This window comes from Somniosus microcephalus, chromosome 33 (assembly GCF_052327205.1).
Source record: "Somniosus microcephalus isolate GS21.2 chromosome 33, FLI_Smic_1.0, whole genome shotgun sequence".
NCBI classification, from domain to species: Eukaryota; Metazoa; Chordata; class Chondrichthyes; order Squaliformes; family Somniosidae; genus Somniosus; species Somniosus microcephalus.
The window spans coordinates 30,384,337-30,402,674 of record NC_141019.1 but is presented as its reverse complement, the minus strand read 5'-3'; the positions used below and the strand labels follow the sequence as shown (position 1 = coordinate 30,402,674).

The 18,338-nt window shown below is 46.7% G+C and overlaps 1 protein-coding gene across 1 annotated transcript; it reads right to left on the bottom strand.

Moving 5' to 3' along the window:
• Positions 1-3,782: 3,782 nt before the first annotated feature.
• LOC147097079 (chymotrypsin-like elastase family member 1) lies at positions 3,783-11,778 on the bottom strand. The gene is made up of 8 exons (XM_085972527.1): positions 11,739-11,778; positions 10,780-10,847; positions 10,457-10,554; positions 9,288-9,413; positions 8,687-8,823; positions 7,734-7,879; positions 5,033-5,182; positions 3,783-3,800 (listed from the first exon to the last, which is right to left on the bottom strand). Exons 1-8 carry the CDS (start codon positions 11,776-11,778, stop codon positions 3,783-3,785), a joined length of 783 nt encoding a protein of 260 aa, XP_085828653.1.
• Positions 11,779-18,338: the final 6,560 nt, after the last annotated feature.

The following is an 18,338-nucleotide window of genomic DNA, read 5'->3' as shown; positions in this document are numbered from 1 at the left end:
GGATTAGAGGGGAGTTGAGGAGAACTTTTTTCACCCAGAGGATGTGGGGGTCTGGAACTCACTGCCTGAAAGGGTGGAAGAGGCAGAAACCCTCATCAACATTTAAAAAGTGCTTGGTTATGCACTTGAAGTGCCGTAACCTACAGGGTTATGGACCGAGAGCTGGAAAGTGGGATTAGGCTGGAGAGCTCTTTGTCGGCCAGCACAGACACGATGGGCCGAATGGCCTCCTTCTGTGCCGTAAATGTCTATGATTCTATGATTGCAAGCGTACAGATTTTGTGGTGTTGGCCAAAGATGATAGCTTTGGTCTTCCCAATGTTTAGCTGAAGGAAATCGTGGCTCACCTGACTGCATCTCGGAGGAGCACTGTGACAGCACAGGGGTACTGGAGGGATCGAAAGAGGCGTTGGAGAGGTAGAACTGGGTGTGGTTTTCGTATGCGTGGAAGCTAACCCCAGATGGTGTTAACAAGGGCACATGTTGATGAGGAAGAAGAGCGGGCCAAGGATAGATCTTTGGGGAAGTCTGGAGTTAATAGTGTGAGGGATGGAAGGGAAGCCATTGGTTGGGATGCTGTGGCCAAGATCGGATAAGTATGAGTGGAACCAAGCGAGGGTAGTCCTATGAAACTGGACAACGGAGGAGATGTGTATGGAGGAGGACGGTGAGGTCAACCGTGTCAAAGGCTGCAGAGAGGTTGAGGAGGACAAGGAGGAATAGTGCACCACAGTCACATAGACTGTTATTTGTAATTATGATTGGAGAGATTCAGGAAGGGAGTTGCAAGAGGTGGGTACAGATTTGGGAGACAACACATTCAAGGATTTTGGAGAGGGAAAGGAGGTTGGAGATGGGGGCGGTAATTTGTAAGGACAGATGGGTCGAGAGTGAGCTTTTTGAGGAGGTGGGTGATGATGATGGTTTTGAAAGGGAGGGGGACAGCACCTGAGGAGACCGAACCATTTACAATGTCAGCTAGCATGGGGGCCAGGAAGGGAATTTGAGTGGTCAGCAATTTAGTGGAAATGCGGTCAGAGGGAGCAGGAGGTGGGTCTCCTGGATGAGATGAGCTTGGAGAGAGAATGGGTGGAGATGGGAGAGAAACTAGAGAGATACAGGGGTTTAGGGCTTGGGCAAGGAGGAACTTGAGGGGAGGTTGGCTTGGTAAGCAAGGGGAACGGCAGAGGCAGCTAATACAGTAACATTTCTCAAACTACCTTAATCTGCCTCATAGCAACAGAACTCTCTGGACACAGTAGAGTATGAGTAATCCCAAATTGTATTCAGCGTAACTGTGTCCGGGGCAAGCGTGGTCAGAGTTTTTGCCCCAGTGCTTCCCTTTTGTGACAGTGTATGGTGTGTATCTTCCTAACTGTGTGTCTTCTACTTGCTAACTATGTGCTCCTTCTAAGTGTCTCACCAGCGGGAGGAGGGGTGGTGGATGGCTGCTGTGTGTGTCTGTGTCTACTGTTTCTAGGGTTAGAGGTGGGCCAGAATTCCTTGTGCTTGGTCCATTATTGGCCCTGCAACAACAAGTGCCATGGGTATTGATGTCGTGGCTGCCTGGCTTATATGCTGCATGACTTGTTTGAACAGGACGACTGGGTGTTCTGAACGTAGCATTGTCCTTAGAGATATCTTCATTATCCTGCCATTTCCCCAGCATTCCCAGAGATCTACATGGGAGCAAGTTTCTGAAGCCCTGTGTTACAGCTGTTTCAATCTAATTCCCCAACATGGTAAGTTCAGGCAAGACAGACTGCTGTGGATTGGAGCCCATAATCTTGAGATCCCCAATGTATTCATGAAGGAAGCTATTCCTGAGCTTAGGACCTTGCCCAAGGTGGGGCTCCATCACAGAGGGCTCTAGGACAGCCTTGCTTTATGAGTCTGCAGCTTGGTCAGTCGGTCACGCAGCACTGCACAGATGCAGGTGATGGAATTCTCCATTGATGTCCCCAACTGTACAGAGCTACCAAACTGCATTTGTGATGTCCAAATCCCTGGGCTCAGCAGCTGCAGGAGAACCTCAAGGTGACCCTCTGGCCAGTAGGTTACATTGCCTCCAATTCGACCTGCAGTTGCTCCTCCTCACTTTGGGACCCCAGTGCTATGAAGTGATGCCAAGTACTGTGAGGTGCTTGGTTGAGGTTGATCGTTCTGTTCTGTTCTGACACTACCTTCTTTTGGACACCTAGAGGAACAGAACAAGAGCATATTTTCGAGCGTTGGCAGTAAGGCACCTCTAGAATGCTAGCAGTAAGACACAGCTTTACATGGTAAGACATTGTCATGTTTTAGGATGCAGTGTATGCCTTTGTGTGAGGGAGTGAATGAGTGTGTTTATGTGAGAAATAATGAAAAGCAAATAATGATACAAGCCATGAACTTAGAGGGAAGCAACTGACTCGCAGTTGAACTCCTCCTGTCTGCATTGGGTGGTGCCGGTTATGTGCACCCTTCTCCTGCAAGCAGAGAGAACAGGGACAGATGTTGGAATAAGGAAAGAAAGAACTACCTGCATTTATATGGCACTTTATCATGTCCTCAGGATGGCTCAAAGCACTTCACAGCCAATGGATTGCTTTTCCAGTGCAGACACTGTTGTGTGGGCAGAAATGCAGATAGCAAGATCCCAGCTACAGCAAATGAGTGAATGACCAGTTAATCTGTTTCTGGTAGGTTTGGTTGAGGGAGGAATGTTGGTCAAGACACCGGGAGCATTCCCTGTGCTTCTTCACATAATGCTATGGGATCTTTTACAGCCCGCCGGAACAGGTAGACGTCTAACACCTCATCCGAAAGACAGGACTGCTGACAAATCAGCGCTCCCTCAGTGCTGCACTGAAGTGTTAGTCTACATTACATTCTCAAATCAAGGAATCCGTGAGATGTGTGTGACCCAAGTGTCCAGAAGCAGCCACCTTACGAGAGTGTGTAAACATGCAGCATGCAGGTACTGTGTATGGGCAGTGTGTTTGATGTTTGTTGCTTGGCACATTACATGGGCCACAGGGCAATTGCATTCAAATTGCAGCCTTGCAGAGTGCAGCCGTAAACATGGGGATTTGGAAAGCAGATGAGCAGTTGCTATAGCGATAGGAATTCTCCCTTTGTGATGCTTAGATTGAAATTTTATTAAGATGCTTGTACGACAACATTCTTATATTATGCAAAGTGTCAGCAACCTTTGGCAGCCTTGAATAGCCCAGCAAATTCTTCCTCACCTACCCCCAGTTTTGGGCCACAGGTCAGACATTGACTCACTTGGTCACCTCCATCCAAGCTGTCCTGGCAGTATTCTTGACCGGAGAGCACCCTTTTCCTCCAAAAAGACTCATGCTTCTACATAACACTTCCAAAGCACCATCTTGGAATGGTGCTGTTCTGCCTTTGTGCTTTGCTTCTGCCATGTTTTAACTTTGCAGCCAGTTCCCTTTTAAAGACGATCAGCAGTCTTTTAAGAGCTGCTGCTGAATAACCCGCCGCCTGACCCACGCACGCTTCCAGGGTTCCATGTGCTATGCGCCAGGAGTGCAGAACAATTACATTTAAATGAAGATTGCATTATAGCGAAAGGTCAGTGCAGCGTCTGAAGAGCAGCAGTCCCAGCCCTGCTGCGACTGGACCGCATTATCAGCCACACTACGCATTCATTTTAAGAGGCCAAAGGAAGAAAAGAGCATTTTGTTTTGATGAAATGTATTTTATTGATGATACTTTATTGACACATATAGTGAAGCTCCAGATCCCTGGTATGAATCACCATCCTTCAGCCATCAGCCTTTAGCGAGAACCTGAAAAATAAAACATGATTATTGGAGACACGTTGATTGGGGGGGATTTTCCCAGCCCTGGGGAGGCTTCAACCTTTGAGGATCCGGAGGTGCCTCATCTCAACGGCAGAGCTGACAGAATGGCTGCAGCATTCTCAGATGCAGCATCCATCTGCTTTCTGCTGAGGAGAGAGGTGTTGGTGTGCCTTCTGTGCAAGGGCTCACCTTAGAACAGAGATTGTCAAAGCTTCTCAAAGCTGTCAAACGCTGACAATTCATCTGTCAAAAAGTTTTCGACAGATGAAACGTCATACGCTGACGTCCTCTGTCACCGGCTTTCCCTTAATTGGCCAGTAAGCCCGCCGGGCTTACCCAGGGCAATCAAGGGAAAATAGCGTGGGTTGGTCAGACGTAGTTGGGAGCGGGACAGAAACCCGAAAACCAGCAGTCCCGCTCCCAACACGCCCCCATTGAGAAAATCCAGTCCATTATTTCTGAAACTTATGTTCTTCCAAGTGTGTTTGAGTCGATCAGCTGCCACTTATAACCCTACCTTGCTTTAACTTTAATGAGTACGGAGCAATACTAATTTAAATACAGGCCCCCATCTCATTTGGTTCTGACTTTCAGTCGTGAAGCATCAGGTCAGCTTCAGTTCTGGAAACAATCTCTATCCTGTGTATTTTATGTTATTTTCAGAAATTCACAGGATAGGTTTAGATGAAGAGGGCCCTTCAGTCCATTTGATCTCATTCTTCCAGAGTACCAGCCATTACAGCACCATTACCATCGCCCATTACAGCAGATGGTTCGAAAAGGATTCCATGGTCCTGGCCTCAACCACCCTTCCTGGTAACCCCATTCTAGCTGTTGGTTGATCTCTGTGTGATAATAAATATATTTTTTAACACAGTAATGTGACGTAGAGCTATTATGAGGACTGAACACTGTTACATGCTCCTCATTGTGTTGAATGAGCTGTTAGCCCCTTGAAATGAAGGATTGAGGTGACTCTAGCCTCCAGTAAATCGCCCCCGGTGCTAATTAATTTCTTCCCTGGCCATTGTCACTTGGTGCAAATAGTTTTAAAAACTAACTGAAGTTAAAGATTGGACTGATTTTATCTAAACAGATTTATTGGTGGTTTAAACCTAAAAATGATCTTTTCTTTTAAAGCAAATATATACATTTTATTTTAAAAAGTACTGTTGTATGTTGAAATATTGTTACCAGAATTAAAAATCTTGACTCACCTCATTGATCCAATCTCTCATAGCTGAGACACGGGTCCACACTGTTGGTTTCATGTAGAACCTGCATCCTCCTGCATAGATAAAGCTGGTCACTCCGTGGACATAGTATTTTCCACCCTGCTCACAGTTCAGAGGACCACCAGAATCTCCCTGTGGGGGAAAAAAGAGAGAGAAATCCCATTGCCATTCTGTTCCTCTCAATACTATTGTCTCTGTTAGAACACGTGGACATGGTACAGATTGGTCAATTGACCCATCAAGCTCATTCTTTCCACACAGCGTGTACAATCTACCCAATCATAAATTCTATCCCACCCATTTAATCTCCTGAGAGAAGGTCCTCTATTAATACTTCCTCATAATGAAGTGAAATTCTAAAATATCCACTTTGCAATCCTGCTCTACTGGGCTCCACTGCTTACCACAGCCAACATAGCTCTCCCTGGTAACAACAGAAAACGCTGGGAAAACTCAGCAGGCCAGGCAACATCCGTGGAGAGAGAAACACAGTCAACGTTTCAGGTCGAAACCCTTTGTCATAGCTCTCCCTGGCCTCAGTACCATGGGAACTATCATGTCCATGGATCATCCCAGTATATGCCTATCCATGTGAAACCAAAACAGTTGATTCTGTTAGAGATAATAGCCCTTTCAATAACGAATATATTAGACGTGGATAAGTTGCTCTCAACCCATTAGGCGTTTAGTGGAGCAAAATATATCAAAGCAATATTGAGTCAGGTATAACAGTCATACAGATTAGCGCTAGCGTTTCCTACAGACAAGTCAGCATTTCCAGGCTTCTGTTTGCTTGTCAGCTTTTGCTCGATGCAAAATTTAAAGTTCTTGTTCTGCTTAAATTGCGCCAGAATATTCCCAAAATATTTTCCGTAAGTTTAGCCGTGCGGAACTTGTGCGCATAAGCAGCTGTGCGACCAGCTGACTCTCGCACTGTATCTCTGACAGCTTGATACATCAGACAAGTATCGACAAAGAGGCGGGGGTTTGCGACAGCCGTCGCCCCAGTATTCTAGCAGCTACATCAGCTTTTGATCAAGGCAGAGTTGGCAGCAATTTTTATTTTAACAGCAAACTTCCATGCAGGCCGCCACAGCTTTTATTTGCATTCTGACACAAACAACCCATCCCGGCCACTTCCCATGAATGCTGCAGGAATATCACCGTGCATTGGTTCAATTCCAGCACATCTGCAGCCGTGTAAATTGTGCGCCTGCGTGCCTGCCCATTTGGCACTTGTGTGTGTACACAGCTCCCGCGTTGACACATGATGAAATGAGACCCAGAGGTGTGCAAGTGCTTCAACCCTTCAGGACCAGATAGACCTCCACCGCCACCCACACCAAAATTGTTCATGTAAATTGCACTCCAGAAACTAAACAATATAAAATCTAATAAAGCAGAGATATGTAGCAGACTGATGTAAAAGATACTGGAGGGCCTAATAAAAGAAAGACTTGCATTTCTATAGCGCCTTTCACAACCACTGGACATCCCAAAGCCTTTACAGCCAATGAAGTACTTTTTGAAGTGTAGTCACTGTTGTAATGTAGGAAACGCGGCAGCCAATTTGCGCACAGCAAGCTCCCACAACCAGCAATGTGATAATGACCAGATAATCTGTTTTTAGTGATGTTGATTGAGGGATAAATATTGGCCAGGACACCGGGGAGAACTCCCCTGCTCTTCTTCGAAATAGTGGCCGTGGGACCTTTTACGTCCACCTGAGAGAGCAGACGGGGTCTCGGTTTAACGTCTCATCCAAAAGACGGCACCTCCGACAGCGCAGCACTGGAGTGTCAGCCTAGATTATGTGCTCTGGAGTGAGGCTTGATCCCACAATCTTCTGACTCAGAGGCGAGAGTGCTACCCACTGAGCCACTGGCTGACACTAAAAATGTTATTAATATAAAAAGTACTGGAGAGAGTGATGCAAAAATATATTGGAGCGAGTTATGTAAAATGTACAATCAGGGAGGTGAGACATAGATACCAACCGTCAGTGTTTGACTGCTGCATTCGAGGGCGAGGTGGGGAATGGCAAGGAGAACAGTACCAGGAACCAGTGACTAGCATTGGAGCTGTTTTATTTTTAAGCTTCTCAACTTTTTTTAGTATTCTGTGTTGGCATATATGACATGGTTAGATCCAGATTCCTTGCTGATGTGGCTGAACCCAAACCTCAGAATAGCCACAATCGTACCAGTGAATTTTTGTGTTTGTCACATTTGTCTGAGTGAGAAAGGTAATTTGTTTCGGGCTACCCAAATGCATTTCACATTCACACTTATAAAATTGAGAGAGAGAGAGGAGAATTTCACCTCATAATTCTGGGCTAGATTTAAATCCAGGTTTCTGGTGTAGAAGGCCAGCCTACTGACTCATTGCACCACATAATCCCCTCATGATTTTTATTTTTGATGTATAAATTAATGCTGTTTAATCAAACCAAAGATGTTGGTTCACATTTTCACTACTGGATTCTCCGCTGGGATTTCACAACAAGCTCACAATAGATCTGTAAATTATGTGGGTCAGTTGGTGCCAATCAAGGAATTTATTTCACTCTTTACTGCAGTTTCTTCTGGCATTGCCAAGAAATGGCCACAGGATTTTGATTTTCTCAATATAAACTATAGATTATTACTTTGTTCCATTGAAGGAAAATATCTGAGACCATTACCTGACAGCCTGCGACAGAACCATCTCCGCCTGCACACACCATGATGTCTTTGACATAGTAACCCCAAAGGTCAGGTCTGGAACAGGTTTTGTAGTCAACAATCCTGATGGGAGCCTGCTGGAGAGTAGGACTAACTTGACCACCATCTACATCGAGGAAAAACATCCAATGAATGCGACTGTTACATTTTTTTCATTGATCTTAGTTCTGGTCCACATTTATTCCATTCCCATTGCACTCTGAATTTGTTGTTCATGTTTCCCTTGAGCTACATATACTTTCCTATGCTTTCTTGCCTGTCCCTGCAACTTCGTGGAGTTGAAACCAAGGGCCATTGCACTGCCTCCTACTTTAAGTCAATTCTTCCCCAAGAACTTGAAACTGCAGAATGTCTCGCCTCCCGCAGCCTTCAGACAGGGCTGACTGTCATCCCATTACTCTCAGGTAAATTTCAGGTAAGGTCGCAAAGGTGAAAGGAGGGTGTGTGAAGCTAGTGCAGCGACTATCCTGAGAATCATTCGTTTTAATCTTACTCTAGGCATTGATTCGACATGAACTCTCTTAAAAATGTGTCTGTCTGCTTTGTCGTCTTGCTTCTTCCCAATTCGCAGTGGTGGCTGATCTGACCCTTCCTTCAGCCAGAAGGGTAAGTGAATGAGGTACAGACACAATTGCAACATCCAATACCAATGGCACTGTGCCCAGCTGGCATAAGCTGCCCTTCTTGCTGGGTGAGATAAGCAATGTATTTGGGAACTTTTTCTAAGCTTGCTGTTCTTCAGTTGAGCGTTAGGTGGCTTTCATTATGAAGCTCATGTTTCACCTGCTAACTAACATGAACAGCTCAATTTGAAGAGCCAAAACAGATCTGATTGGCCGAATGGTCTCCTTATAATTATAATTTCTATAATACTATGAGAAGAATTTTCAAGTATCGATCCAAAAGCACCTACTAAATGTGTAACCCCATCCAGTGGCATAGCACAGGTAGTCGTTTGGCAGGACGTCTCCCTTTGCTGGCAATAATGCAAGCTGCACTGCTTCATTGAGAACTGCTTCTTGAGCGAGGTGAACCATTGCGATGTCATTCCTACATAACATAAATAGCTTTTCAATGCTCTATTTAAGAACAGAACGTGACATATCCTATAATATAATTATTCAGCTTATGATAAAAAAATAAATCTACACACCATCACATTGAAGGTTCTAGAAACTAAACCAAGAGCCGAGAATCCTTTGTTGTCTACCAGCAGCCAACAGTTCACATTGCTCTGGTGATTTACATCATTCAAGGTGTTGGCTGTTTGGGCTATTGAGAAACCCAAAATAGCAGCTTACTGGACTAGCAGGCAGGTTTGAATTTTTTTTGTGAATATTTAGTGAAGACAAAGAACCCACTTACAAATACTTGACCCTTAGGTTATCAGATAGATCGTAGGGTATTTCCTATCTCCCAAGCATACCTATCGATTATGTTCTCTATCCACATGAGAATTCTTAATTATTATTACATTGCTGATAGATTAGTAATTGGCCATATGTTGCACTTACCCAGCGGAAAGGTATCCACTCCACTTCCTATTCAGCACAACTCTATCGACATATATGTACTGTTCAGGACCTTCCGTCTCATAAATGTTGTGGTCACCCAGCGCAACACGGTATGTCAAACCTGGTCTGTTTACCAACGAAAGAAATTGTAAGCCATTTTAAAATAAAATAAGGTCAACTAGGGTGTATAGTGACCTTAAATTTCCAGATAGTTTTGAGGACTTTATATTGGTAAAACAAGACAAAACATACAACGAGATCTGCATGAAGGGTAATATAAAGGACTAAGCGTATATACAATGATTGATTTTACAAGCTGCAATATAAAAGCGAGCAGGAGGGAAGTATGATCCCTACCAGAGTGGGGAAAAGTAAGGAAGACACTCCTAGTGATTACTGCTTTTCTCTTATTCTTCATAACTGTACATCAGAAAGTGTTCATTTTCTGTTTCCTTGGATGATTTTTTTGGCTATACACAGTGCTCTATTATTTTCCAAGATATTTTTGCTGCTCTTTTCCTTTTCTGGTGTCCTGAGCCATACTCCAGCTGTGGATGAGTGGGTTCACAATCTATTTCTAGGTCTTTGTCAGTGCCACACACTCAGAGGTGCGTTAAAGTAACCCAGGGATGACTGGCCCTCCGATCGTTCCCCCTCATGGGGAAACAGCTGCCCTCAGCTTAGTGCATCTCCACAACATCACAAGGACGTCGTGCGTGTCCTTGGGCAATTCTTGAGTGGGATGGCCCACCTTACACCATTCCACGGCTTTGCACATCATTTTGCACACCAATCATCAGTTGCAAAGCTTTTGTTATTGCGAATTGAAATGATTTTTATGGACAGATTCTCGCTGAAGAGAAAACAATAAATGAGGCCTACAAAGCCCTAGAAGGAGATGTTACAAATCCGGTTTGAGTTTCATTCCGATTCCCCTGGATTTTTGGTGAAGGGTAGATATAGCAAGAGCTGCAGAAGGAGAAAGTATAGAAAATAAATGTGAGAGACTGAAAGTTATGGAAAAGAGAAAGAAAACAGGCCTCAAAAAAAGGATAGCAGGAAAAGGTTGGGAATTGTTCTATTGGAAATACTACAATAAGATTCACACAAGATGTGGGACAGACTACAAACAGTTATAAGAGTCAAAGAATAAAATGAAAATCATTTACAGGTCTACACAGTGACCAGCAGTCATCACCCATCTGGGATGAACCAGAGTGCCTCCACACGTATGATACCAGTAACTAGATAAGCCTTGAAGCGAAACCTGTTAAAAAAATATATATATATTTAATTGTCCAGAAAATTAATTTTCTTCTCACGTTCATTTAGAAAATATGAATATCAAATATATATGAAAATCTATTTCATACAATATATGAAATTGGATCTTAATTGATAGAAACCTCTGACCCAGAGGCTCCCATTTCTAAATCAGGTAATTGGTCATTTTCATTAATGCAGAAAGATAATAATAGGAAACGTTTCATACCTGCCATGGCCAAGCATTGCGTTGAGTTTCAGTTCCTCCAACGATACGTGGATTCTCGGAGCACTGCCCTGCATTGAACGAATTAAGACAACATTTTATGAATATATCTGTTGTGCATTTGTCAAGTCTTGCCACTTCACATACCGAGTGTACGTCAGTCATACAATGGCTGGTGCTGAACTATGTACTTGAGAAGTGTTCACTGTTTAGTGGCGTTTAGATTCACGTGCAACTGAATAAGCACACAGTGGATTGTTTAATCATGTGCTCTACAATATAGGATCTGATACCATTGGTCTTGACTGCAACACCTTGCTGCCTTCAGATGGCACATGTGCGCGTTTGAGCCACATTACAGTTGACAGCAGTTCTCGGTCCGCATTGTTTCCCTGTCCCAATGCAAAGGAAGAACTTGGCATTAATAGAATGCCTTTCATGTCCTCAGGACGTCCAAAGGCACTTCACAGTTAATGAAGTACTTCTGAAGTGTAGTACCGTGGGATCTTTAACACCCGTCTGAGAGGGCAGACAGGTCCTCGGTTTAACGTCTCATCCAAAAGACGGGCAACTTCGACAGTGCAGCACTCTCTCAGTACTGCACTGAAGGGTCAGCCTACATAACGTGCTCATACCTCTGGAGCAGCTCTACAGATCACTCTTCCCAAACAGATTCCTCTATCGGGGTGTGAGTAAAACTACCACCCTCTGGTGCGGCTGGGATCATCAGAGAAGCAATCCATACAGAAGGCAGACCTTCACTTGGAGTTACTTCACAAGACTTGCCTTTATGTTGAGTAGCCTCTATTATAAGTCTACATGAACGTAGAAGAGATTTTGAAGTTTATGTAAAATGAGCCAGAGGAGTTCAGATCATACTGAACCAGATTGGATCCATGGTGACCAAATTAATGCCTGCTCAACATCCAGTTATACTGTAAGATACAAACATTTCTACTCACCAAACAGGGCAAGGCTCACTAGGATTACCAGTCTCAACATTTTGATGGTTCTTCTGGTTGTGTGCAGTGACTGATCTAGCTTGTGGCTTCACTTTAATACACTGTTTTAATTTAAGGAATTATGGGAATTGGCGGTAACTTGCCAATTAATCTATTAAATGTGGGAAAGACACCAACTGTACAGTGAGATATGTGGAAATACACATCATTAGTTATTGTAATATCACCATTAATAGGGGAAGGTTTACAGCTGATTTCAATTCAAACAGCAAATAAATCAACAGTTTGAAATTTCTATCTCCACACCCACCCTTTCCCTCCCAAAGGTGCTGGCTCCTCGCTCGGGTATGGTTCCAATGCTACCTGTTGCCCTCTTGTACTTCGCTCAAGTGGCTGTTATTCATGTGTGAATCTGGACAGCGAGTGTCACAAGGTATTTGATTGCAGGGGGCATTACAGCCCTGTCCACACCTGCCATCCACACATGTTCTCTCTCAGCAGGGGGTGCTAGTTAGTTTTTTTTAAATTCGTTCCTGGGATGTGGGCTTCGCTGGCAAGGCCAAAATTTATTGCCCATCCTTAGTTGCCCTTGAGAAAGTGGTGGTGAGCCGCCTTCTTGAACCGCTGCAGTCCGTGCGGTGAAGGTACTCCCACAGTGCTGTTAGGGATGGAGTTCCAGGATTTTGACCCAACGACGATGAAGGAACGGCCGATCTATTTCCAAGTCAGGATGATGTGTGACTTGGAGGGTTAACTTGGAGGTGGTGGTGTTCCCATGCGCCTGCTGCCCTTGTCCTTCTAGGTGGTAGAGGTCGCGGGTTTGGGAGGTGCTGCCGAAGAAGCGTTGGCGAGTTGCTGCAGTGCATCTTGTAGATGGTACACACTGCAGCCACGGTACGCCGGTGGTGGAGGGAGTGAATGTTTAAGGTGGTGGATGAGGTGCCAATCAAGCAGGCTGCTTTGTCTTGGATGGTGTTGAGCTTCTTGAGTGTTGTTGGAGCTGCACTCATCCAGACAAATGGAGAGTATTCCATCACACTCCTGACTTATGCCTTGTAGGTGGTGGAAAGGCTTTGGGGAGTTAGGAGGTGAGGCACTCGCCACAGAATACCCAGCCTCTGACCTGCTCTTGTTGCCACAGTATTTATGTGGCTGGTCCAGTTAAGTTTCTGGTCAATGGTGACCCCCAGGATATTGATGGTGGGAGATTCGGCGACAGTAATACCGTTGAATGTCAAGGGGTGGTGGTTCGACGCTTGCTTGTTGGTGATAGTCATTGCCTGACTCTTGTGTGGTGCGAATGTTACCTGCCACTTATCAGCCCAAGCCTGAATGTCATCCAGGTCTTGCTGCATGCAGGCATGGACTGCTTCATTATCTGAGGAGTTGTGAATGGCAGTGAACACTGTGCAGTCATCAGTGAACATCCTGACTTCTGACCTTATGACGGAGGGAAGGTCATTGATGAAGCAGCTGAAGATGGTTGGACCTAGGACACTGCCCTGAGGAACTCCTGCAGCGATGTCCTGGGGCTGTGATGATTGACCTCTAACCACCACAACCATCTTCCTTTGTGCTAGATATGACTCCAGCCAGTGGAGAGTTTTCCCCCCGATTCCCATTGACCTCGGTTTTATCCGAGCTCCTTGATGCCACACTTGGGGACCTCAGGAGGAGGCCGAAATGGATCATCCACTCGGCACTTCTGGCTGAAGATAGTTGCAAACGCTTCAGCTTTGTCTTTTGCACTCACGTGCTGGGCTCCACCATCATTGAGGATGGGGATATTCATGGAGCCTCCTCCTCCCGTTAGTTGTTTAATGGTCCACCACCATTCACGACTGGATGTGGCAGGACTGCAGAGCTTTGATCTGATCCATTGATTGTGGGATCGCTTAGCCCTGTCTATAGCATGCTGCTTCTACTTTTTAGCATGCATGTAGTCCTGTGTTGCAGTTTCTCCAGGTTGGCACCGCATTTTTAGGTACGCCTGGTGCTGCTCCCGGCATGCTCTTCTACACTCCTTATTGAACCAGGGTTGGTCCTCTGGCTTGGTGGTAATGGTAGAGTGAGGGATATGCCGGGCCATGAGGCTACAGATTGTGGTAGAATACAATTCTGCTGCTGCTGATGGCCTACAGTGCCTCATGGATGCCCAATTTTGAGCTGCTAGATCTGTTCTGAATTTATTCCATTTAGCACGGCGGTAGTGCCACACAACCGATGGAGGGTGTCCTCAGTGTGAAGAGGGGACTTCGTCTCCACAATGACTACCGCACAATGTTTCATGGACAGATGCATCTGCGACAGGTAGATTGGTGAGGACAAGTAGGTTTTTCCCTCATGTTGGTTCTCTCACTACCTGTCGCAGGCCCAGACTCGCAACTATGTCCTTCCAGACTCGGCCACTAGTGCTGCTACCGAGCCACTCTTGGTGATGGACATTGAAGTCATCCACCCAGAGTACATTCTGTGCCCTTGCTACTCTCAGTGCTTCTTCCAAGTGGTGTTCAACATGGAGGAGTACTGATTCATCAGCTGAGGGAGGGCGGTAGGTGGCAATCAGCAGGAGGTTTCCTCGCCTATGCTTGACCTGAAGCCGTGAGACTTCATGGGGTCCGGAGTCAATGTTGCGGACTCCCAGGGCCACTCCTTCCCGACTGTATACCACTGTGCTGCCACCAGTGGTGGGTCTGTCCTGCCGGTGGGACAGGACATACCCAGGGATGGTGATGGAGGAGTTCGGGACATTGGCTGAAAGGTATGATTCTGTGAGTATGACTGTATCAGGCTGTTGCTTGACTAGTCTGTGGGGCAGCTCTCCCAATTTTGGCACAAGTTCCCAGATGTTGGTGAGGAGGACTTTGCAAGGTCGACTGGGCTGGGTGTGCCGTTGTCGTGTCCATAGCCGGTGCTGAGGTCGATGCCGGGTGGTCCATCCAGTTTTATTCTTCTTGTTCTTCGCAGCGTTTTTTTTTACAACTAAGTGGCTCACTAGGCCATTTCAGAGGGCAGTTAAGAGTCGACCACATTGCTGTGGGTCTGGAGTCACATATAGGCCAGACCGGGTAAGGACAGCAGATTTCCTTCCCTAAAGGACAGTAGTGAACCAGATGGGTTTTTACGACAATCCGATAGTTTCATGGTCACCATTACTGATACTAGCTTTTTATTCCAGATTTATTTAATTAACTGAATTTAAATTCCCCAGCTGCCGTGGTGGGATTTGAACTCACGCCTCTGGATCATTAGTCCAGGCCTCGGGATCACTAGCCCAGTAACATAACCACGATGCTACCGTTCCCGTGATCAGGAATGGGAATCCTGGACTTTCTCAAGGGCAATTAGGGATGGGCAATAAATGCTGGCCTTGCCAGTGACGCCCACATCCCATGAACAAAGTAAAAAAAAATTCCTCTCCCTAACTCAGGGACGTCAATTATAGCAGTGCTACTGTGGCTGAGGTCAGCCAATTAGGTGTCAGGATTGGCTCGGTGGGTAGCACTCTTACCCCGAGTCAGAAGGTTGTGGGTTGAAGCCCTGCTCCAGGACTTGAGCACATAATCTAAGCTGATAGTTCAGTGCAATACTGAGTTAGTGCGGCCCTGTCGGAGGTGGTACCTTTTGGGCCAGACATTGAATTAAGGCCCTGCCTTCTTGGGTGGAAATAAAAGATCCCATGCCACTATTCGAAGTGAGCAGGGTAATCCTCCCACTTTCCAGGGTAACATTTATCACCAACACCACCAAAAACAGATGATCTGGTTATTTATCTCATTACTGTTTGTGGGACCTTGCTGCGCACAAATTGGCTGTTGTGTTTGCCTGCAGGATGCGAAAAGTGCTATATAAAAGCACGTTCTTTCTCTCTAATTTATATCTTGTAAGAATGGCTAGATTCCTAACTAAAGGACTGAGGTCGAGTCAGTCTATCAAACAAACGATGTTTAATACTATTCAACAAAGTTAAACATGCAAGTGCAGGAGAACTTAGTTACAGGTCTGTACTCTTCGCTGGCTCCATGAGGACTGGCTAGGGCGGCTCCCTAGCCTGACGTCATGACGTCATGACGTTTTCCCGCCGCTGGAGGATCACGTGACCAACGTGATGACGTCATCGCGCTTGGTCTCATTCTTAAAGGGACCGCGCTATGTACATGCAATAACATAGACAAAGATACAGATTTAGTCTGTAGCTAACAATTTGTTCAAGATAATTATGTACATTGGATCAGAGTCCCTTGGTGGCTCTGCCACATGCGCCCCCCCACCTCCAGAATTGTCTTCAACAGCAAAAGTCAATCGACTAAGAGGTCTGACAAGCCTGTCAGAGCGACTCCTGTATTCCTGGAGTGGAAGTTGTTGAATGGTGGACGGGCTGGCGGGTGGAAACAGTTGATCAGGCGTAGATACAGCGGGCGGTCGACCACGTCGTGGTGGCTGTGCAGTCTCGACCGGACGGCCAAGGTCCAGGTGTGCCGGCTTGAGACGGTCAATGGAAATGTGGTCGGGTTTACCACCGATGTCGACAGAGAAACTCTTGTCGCCTGCCTCCAGTATGCGAAAAGGGCCTGTGTAAGGGGCCTTGAGTGGATCCCGATGGGCGTCATGGCGGATGAATACAAACTTAGCATTCTTTAGCTCCGCTGGTACGTGTGAAGATGTAAGGCCGTGATGCGATGTTGGGATAGGCGCAAAAGCCTTGGCTGTTTCCCGGTGGCTGCTGAGTTGGTCGGCTGCGGACCACGGCTCAGTTGGAAGCGGTAGGAAATCTCCTGGTACGCGGAGTGGCTGGCCGTACACGAGCTCAGCGGAAGACGATTGCAGGTCTTCCTTGGGTGCCGTGCGAAGACCCAACATGACCCACGGAAGCTTATCAACCCATCCGGCGCCTTGCAGGCTGGCCCTCAGTGATGCCTTTAACGACCTGTGGAAACGCTCGCACAAACCGTTTGCCTGAGGGTGATAGGCCGTGGTGCGGTGAAGCTTGGTGTCGAGACCCTGGGCCACAGCGTTCCAGAGCTCGGAAGAAAACTGTGGACCGCGGTCCGAAGAAATATCCGCCGGAATGCCGAAACGTGCGACCCACGAGGAGATGAACGCCCTGGCGACATCAGCGGAAGTAGTAGACGACAAAGGAACCGCCTCTGGCCATCTAGTAGTACGGTCGACCATGGTGAGGATATGTGTGAACCCCTGTGACGGTGGAAGCGGCCCAACGAGGTCCACGTTGACATGGTCGAATCGGCGTTCTGGTACTGCAAAAGTGGCCAATGAGGCCTTGACGTGACGTTGCACCTTAGATTTTTGACAGACAACACAGGTGTTAGCCCAGTCGCGGATATCCTTACGCATTCCTCGCCAGATGGACTTAGACGACATAAATTTTTGAGAGGTCTTCACGCCGGGATGCGAAAGCCCGTGTATGGTGCCAAAAACTTTGCGGCGCCAGGCAACCGGAACGATCGGGCGGGGATCTCCCATGGAGACGTCGCAGAGTAACGAGGTGCCTGCTGCGTGGAATTGCACATCGGCCAGTTGGAGGCTAGAGGTGTCGGTGCGGTACGCCTGTGTTTTAGGATTGGATGCTTGTTCAGTAGCCATGAGGGCATAGTCGATGCCCAGCTGGACCGCTTGTATGGTCGCGCAGGACAGGCAATCTGCTACCAAGTTGTCCTTGCCAGCAACGTGTTGGATGTCTGTCGTGAATTCTGAAATGAAGGTTAACTGTCGCTGTTGTCGAGCTGACCACGGTTCGGCGGTCTTGGCCATGGCGAAAGTCAGTGGTTTGTGATCCACAAACGCGGTGAAGGGATGTCCCTCTAACAAAAAACGAAAGTGGCAGATAGCCAGAAACAGTGCCAGCAACTCGCGGTCAAACGTGCTGTATTTGTGTTCGTTGCGCCGTAGTTGACGGCTGAAAAACGCCAGTGGTTGTCACGTCCCATTGACCCACTGTTCCTGTACGGCGCCTATGGCGTAGTCGGAAGCGTCGGTGGTAAGGGCGATGGTGGCACCTGGCAGTGGGTGCGCCAACATAGTCGCATTGGCTAGAGCAGTTTTTGTGTCGTCGAAGGCGTTGTCCATTTCAACCGTCCAGGCTATTGCATCCTTTCCAGACTTGCCTTTGAGGGCCTCGTAGAGGGGCTGCATGAGCTGTGCTGCCTTAGGTACAAAGCGGTGGTAGAAATTTACCATGCCAAGGAATTCCTGAAGAGCCTTGATGGACTGCAGCCGTGGGAATGCCGTAATTGCTTCTACCTTTGACTGCAGCGGAATTGCGCCCTCTGAAGTAATGCGATGGCCCAAGAAATCAATTTGCTGTAGGCCGAACTGACACTTGGCCGGGTTGATAATCAGGCCATGCTGGCTGAGGCGTCGAAAGAGGGTGCGTAAATGGCAGATGTGTTCCTCTTTGGTAGAGCTGGCGATAAGGATGTCATCGAGATAGACGAATATAAACTTAAGGTCCCGCAGCACCGAGTCCATTAGGCGCTGAAAAGCCTGTGCAGCGTTCTTGAGTCCAAATGGCATCCGTAGAAACTCGAACAGGCCAAAGGGACTAATGACTGCAGTTTTCTGGACATCCTGCGGGTATAC

What these genes read in the sequence shown, in the direction of transcription:
- LOC147097079 (XM_085972527.1), bottom strand. Translation starts at nt 11,778, where the DNA reads ATGTTGAGACTGGTAATCCTAGTGAGCCTTGCCCTGTTTG. An exon ending in GCAATGCTTGGCCATGGCAG is followed by an intron (nt 10,555 to 10,779) that starts GTATGAAACGTT and finishes TTTTTTTAACAG; the next exon opens with GTTTCGCTTCAAGGCTTATC. An exon ending in AGTGGATACCTTTCCGCTGG is followed by an intron (nt 8,824 to 9,287) that starts GTAAGTGCAACA and finishes TATGTTATGTAG; the next exon opens with GAATGACATCGCAATGGTTC.